The following is a 5,988-nucleotide window of genomic DNA, read 5'->3' as shown; positions in this document are numbered from 1 at the left end:
CCATTTCATTCCATCTCACGAATGAACAGATCTGGCTTGCTGCAGCTGGTTCTTTCTTGAGAGATCACATGCTCAGGATTGGAACTAAAGCATTCTCATTACAGATCAAGATTTTTATTTTCTGAAAAACCAAAGCGAAAGACCTCTATAAGCTTATTGATATTTAAGGTGTTTATGAGGAAGAAAATTAAGGTAAAGACTTCATTAAAAAAAATAAATAAATAAAATAAAATATTTGGAAAAAATAACCAAGTGATATGACATACCACAGAATCTAGTGAAAACTTGAGTGCATCTAAAAGGCAACTCTTTTTGTCTTCCTTGAGAAAAGCCAACAGTCAAAATCTTATATCTTGCTTCTTAGCAGAACAGGAAATGATAAGAGTTTTCATGAACATCTCTCATGGGATATAAGAGTATTGCAATATATTGACAACCTGCAACATCCGAGCAAAAGCATACATTAAAATCCAAGAATACTAATGAAAAATCTAACATAAGAATTACAATATACAGAAAGGATGGAGATCAGGTAGAAGAAAGACATACGCAAAGAAAGCATGAAGGGTTCTTCCAGTCACACTTGATACCACACATTTCATAGATTCACTGGTTCATTAATCACTGATTCTAATGCTTGGGATGTGAGCAATCTTGTGCCTATCTGCACCAGCCACATCATTGCGGCATCGTTCTGACAGCTGAGGACAGTTATCAATCTCCAAAACTTGCAATGCAGTGAGGTTGCCCATCCATTCCGGTAAGGACATCAAATTAGGGCAACTTTTGATTGAGAGTTTCTGCAAAGTGGTAACATGTTGAAGCCCCTCTGGGAGACGGGTCAACTTCTGAAAATTTGTGATGACAAAGTGCTGGAGGTTTCTAAGCCACTGCCACTGAGTACCACTATCATTCTCATCATCCAACAATTGCTCCTTGCACCCTTCAATGTTAAGAACCTGAAGGGAGGTTAAATGTCGAATAGCATTAGACAGAGTTGTTATTCTTAGGCAATCCACAATGACTAGATGTCGGAGAGAAGTGAGGTTTTGCAGTAACTCCTCTGGTAGAAATTCTAGATCCTCTATTTTCTCAATTCTCAGGGTTGTCAATCGAGAGAGAGGAGGACATTGTGACACCGAAATCTTGACCTTCAGTATGTCCTCCAATGACTTCATGCTGGCATTTCTCACTTCCAATCTTTCCACAGATGGAATCAATGGCATTGAAGCCAAGCTATAGCAAGACTCAATCCACAAATCAGCAAGACGGTGAAATTGAAGCAACTCAGGCACTAAAGATTCCCTCCACCATCCCTTCAGATTTGGGCAATTCATGAGCATGAGTTTCTCTAGTGAAGGAAAGAATAATGTGGATCCTGACATGTCATTACTTTCTATGTACTCCAAATCAGAGAAGTTCTTAAATGTCAAACTTTGAAGCGAACGGAACTGATCTAGTGCTGGGACACATTGGCATTTTTTGCAGTTATCAATCTCAAGGATCACCAAATTAGTAAGGGAAGAAACCCAGCTCGGAAACTTCACTCTTCCACACCCATTCACTGTCAGGCATTTTAAATTTAGGTGCGGCTGCAGCTCTTCTATTGATATTTCATCATCATTTACACCATTGTCCACATCATCATCACCATCAAGACCCAATTTCCATGATAATAGCAAGGACCGAAGGTGTTGCTTGTCTTTCAAGTTGGCCGCCTCAAATTCAGATGCTGGATTTTTTACATACAGCAGATTTAAGATTTCCAGCCTTCCTCTCAAGTTCTCCAAGTCATGTAACTCACCAAGCCCACCACTATGCTTGGAGATGCCATTATCTTTTGCCACTATGAAAGTTGACAAATTCTGGAGAGATGTCAGTTTTCTAAGTCCCCGAGGCATGTGAGTCAAACCATCACAACCCCCTATGTTCAGAAGCCTCAGACTGACCAATTTTTTGATACGTTTTGGCAACTGCCTAAGCCTTTCACACTTGGTCAGTTTGAGCACTTGCAGGGTTTGGAGTTTAGTTATGGAATCAGGAAGCAATTCAATGCCCTTGTTATGAGAAAGATCAAGATATCTTATGTGCTTCAATTTGGCAATACTACGTGGAATTGTCTCAACTCCAGAATTATGCAAGTTTAGCACTCTCAAACGTTTCAAATTAGAAAAAATTACATGGCAGTGATCTTCCTCACTTTTACAAATTGGCGCAGCAAAAGTTCGTACCTTCCTTGCATTAAGCAAGGAAGAAGACACATGCCCCCATGAGTCTAATTCATCAACAAAAAATACATGTCGAACTCTTTCATCAATACATTCTGCTTTCGAATTTAAAAGTGTACTCTCTCCTCCAGCCACTAATGCAGCAAGATCATGCATTAGATCATGCATTTTACAACTTGTTACACCAAATACATCCACCTCTTGCACTTGAAAGAATGACCTCCAAAGAAGGTCTGTAAAATATTCAAAACCTATATCTTCAAGACATCGTCTTGAATCTGATGATTTGATATATCCTTGAGCCATCCAAAGATATATCAATGATTCTACATTGATTATATAGCCCTTTGGAAATAAGCTACAATAGGCAAAACAACGTTTCAAATGTGAATGGAGATGATCATAACTCAACTTAAGATTTGGTAAAATACCATCCTCTTCGTGATCTATGTTTATGAGTTCTTCATCTTTAAAGGACTGCCACTCAGATATTGTATTTTTAAAATACAACAAACGGCCTATTACTCTTATGGCTAAAGGAACTCCAGCACACTTTGCCATAATCTCCTTTCCAATTCCCTCATGGCTTGAGCTTGGAACTTGCCCCTGTTTAAATGCCATATCTGTGAACAGGGACCAAGAATGAACATCATTTAGACCTTTTAATTCATAGATCGAATCCGACTGTATCATGTCTGCAACATTTTTTAGGCGTGACGTTACCAGTATTCTACTTCCTCTAGCACCACCAGCCAACAATTCCTTCAAGTGAAACCATCTTTCCCAGTTCTCATTCCACATATCATCCAACACAAGCAAATACTTTCTTCCATTAATTTTGTCATGAAGAAGATTTTTCAAAGTATTCATTTCAAGGTCTAAATGTCTCTCACCAGTAACAGATTCTAAAATCTTTGCCACTATTAATCTTACATCAAAATGATCAGAAACAGAAACCCATAGTTTGAGCTCAAAATGGGTCTCTATTATCTCATCACTGTACACAAATTGAGCAAGCGTTGTCTTTCCTAATCCTCCAATACCAACAATAGAAACAATTGACACATTCTCTTCATAGTTGGACAATAGGATTTTTATAATTTCATTCTTATCATTTTCTCTACCAACAACTACTTTGGGTGCAGATGAATGAGTTTGCTCCCTTTCTTCAGATTTTAAATGTTTCTTCAAGCAACCCTCCTCTAAGTAGAACATTGATCTATTTTCGTGAATACCCTTTAGTCTATCTCTAATGGCCTTGATTTCAAAAGCCATTTTGAGACCATAAGCAAACTGATTAGAACTAGAAAAGAAAAGGCGTACCTCCTTCGCTATTCCACACCCTTTCATCACTTGTTGCCGTAAAGCATGTGCGGAAAATTCATCTAACAAGTCTTCTGCATCGTACAATGCTTCTTTCAACGATTCAACCCAAATCTTGACTTGGTTGCTCTTTGAGTACTGCTCCTCAGCATCAAGAACCACAGCTTGAATCATTGAAACAGTGTTCTCAAGCTTCTTAAGTTCAGCTTTGACACCTCCCCATAAGCCAATCGTACGAATGTGTCGAGAACCCAGTTTTGTAATGAGTTCCCCTGCTACGTTGGAGATGATCCCTTCTGCCATTGCTTCTCAATTGAGTAGAAAATAAAGCGTGATTCAGAGCGTTGAAGATTAGATCAGTGCAGAGGATGACAATGTCAGATCATAGGCAGTAATTTAATTTATAATTACAAAATCAAAAATTTAATCAAATTTCAATTTCAAAAAAAAAAAATAAAACACTTAAGAAGATATAAAAATAAAAAAAAAAAATTAACGCTTAAAGAAAATAATTAAGAGAATGCGCAAAATGTTTTCAATTTCCCAAAAAAATTATATTGTTTATTTTCAACACAATTAAAATCTATTGACACTAATTTTATAATAATTAATATTTATTATGTCAAATATATATAATTCATGAAGTGAAGATTTCAAATTTTAAAAATTGAATTTTTGATATAAAATTAATAAATAATTATATATAAATAATAATGATTGTTTTTTAAAATTTTATTAGATAATATTATAAGTTTTTTTTTTGTTTTTTTAAATTTTATTAGATAATATTATAAGTTTTTTTTTTCACACAATAAAAATGATGTATTCACATCAAAATTTAAAATAATTTTCATATAAATTTAATAAAAATAAATTTCGAGAGCCTTTTCTAAGGATGAAATGATTGGAAGCAATAATTCAAATGCATCCATCGATTATTGTCCTTTGTTTTGTCGCCAACTTAGATTTTTATGGAGGAAAATCCCTCATGATTTTTATGCAGGAAAAACATTATTTTTTATTTTATAAAATTTGATCTTATCATTAAAGCTATCATTAAAAGTGCTAAATGATTATAAAATTTAAACATTTGTAAGCTTTTTCAATTTTAATTAAACATTTTAATTTTATAGATTAACCTTTAAAACTTCATATTAATTTAAATTTTATTAAATTATTTAATAAAAAAATAATTTAAATACTTTTCTTATATATTAATTATTTTTTATTTTTTTTAATATCAGTAATTATTCTCAAATTGATAAAAATATCACTTTACTAAATCATATAAAATTTTTATTTATTAAGCCTTAAATTTGAAATAAAATAATAAGATTAAAGAATTGAGATAAAAATATTAGATATATTGTTTGATTATTAAATAATTTTTATTAATATAAAATTAGTTAAAATTAATGAAAATATTAAATTTTTTTGAAAATTAACAACATTAAAGGGATCGGTTAAAATTGAGAATGAGAAAAAAAGATTTAAATTTTTTCATTAATTGATGAATTTAATTATTTTAATTAAATTTATTATTAAAATTGAAAATAAAATGAAAGATTGATGTTCAAATTGATAAAATTAAAAGCTTTCGTTAAAAATTAAAAAAATATATAAAAATTCGAAATTTTTTTATATTTTGCCCATTAGAAATGTGCATGGTTTTATAACTTTTCAAAATGAATAATAATGGAATTGAGAATTATAGAAATGTTAACTATTTCTCCAAATACATTACAAAGATTTTGATATTGTTCATATATAATTTATGAGACTGCAATTATTCAGATGATTAGCGACACATTTGTCGTCTGGGGATGGCCTGCAGAGAAGCTGTCCTTTTTGTTAAGGTATCCTAGGTGAATAATGAGAGTGACTCTTCCATTGTCATTGCTGCACTTCAAAGGAATCGCATACAAGGGATAATTACAGATATTTTGGAGATAGCTAACTCCTTGGAGGAGGTTTCTGTTCGAAGGCCATTGATGCGTCCCACATCGGTTCTGTAGGGAGGTATTGGGTGTTATATATATGGGTTTGTAAACCTCTCCTTATGAGTTAGCTTTTGAGATGGAGTTAGGCAGGTTTATATCATTTGGTATCAGAGCCTCACTCTGTATGGGTCGGTGGGCCATGTACAAAGGTTCCTTGACGTTCTTCCCGAGAAGTCGGGGTGAACGAGTCATGACCCCGGTTCAGTCTAAAGGGGTCGGGATCGGTTCTGTAGAGAGGTCTTGGGTGTTATATATATGGGTTTGCAAGTGAGCTAGCTTTTGAGATGGAGTTTGGCAGGTTCATATCAGCCATGATCAAACAACGCATTATTTTGCTAAGAGATCTTTAAATGATGTAACTTTCCGATGTAATCCGTATTGGCAAAACAATCATGCATCCTTGCATTTGCCATGATTATTGAATTTGAAATGAAGTC

The 5,988-nt window shown here is 33.7% G+C and overlaps 1 protein-coding gene across 1 annotated transcript; it reads right to left on the bottom strand.

Moving 5' to 3' along the window:
* Positions 1-266: 266 nt before the first annotated feature.
* On the bottom strand, positions 267-3,966 carry LOC110648180 (putative disease resistance protein RGA3). Its single transcript, XM_058134785.1, has 2 exons — positions 550-3,966; positions 267-437 (listed from the first exon to the last, which is right to left on the bottom strand). Exon 1 carries the CDS (start codon positions 3,852-3,854, stop codon positions 618-620), a length of 3,237 nt encoding a protein of 1,078 aa, XP_057990768.1. The 5' UTR covers positions 3,855-3,966; the 3' UTR covers positions 267-437; positions 550-617.
* Positions 3,967-5,988: the final 2,022 nt, after the last annotated feature.

Source organism: Hevea brasiliensis, chromosome 14 (genome assembly GCF_030052815.1).
Source record: "Hevea brasiliensis isolate MT/VB/25A 57/8 chromosome 14, ASM3005281v1, whole genome shotgun sequence".
In the NCBI taxonomy this organism is placed as follows: Eukaryota; Viridiplantae; Streptophyta; class Magnoliopsida; order Malpighiales; family Euphorbiaceae; genus Hevea; species Hevea brasiliensis.
Note: the sequence above shows the minus strand (reverse complement) of the source record. Positions and strands in the feature narration are given on the sequence as shown.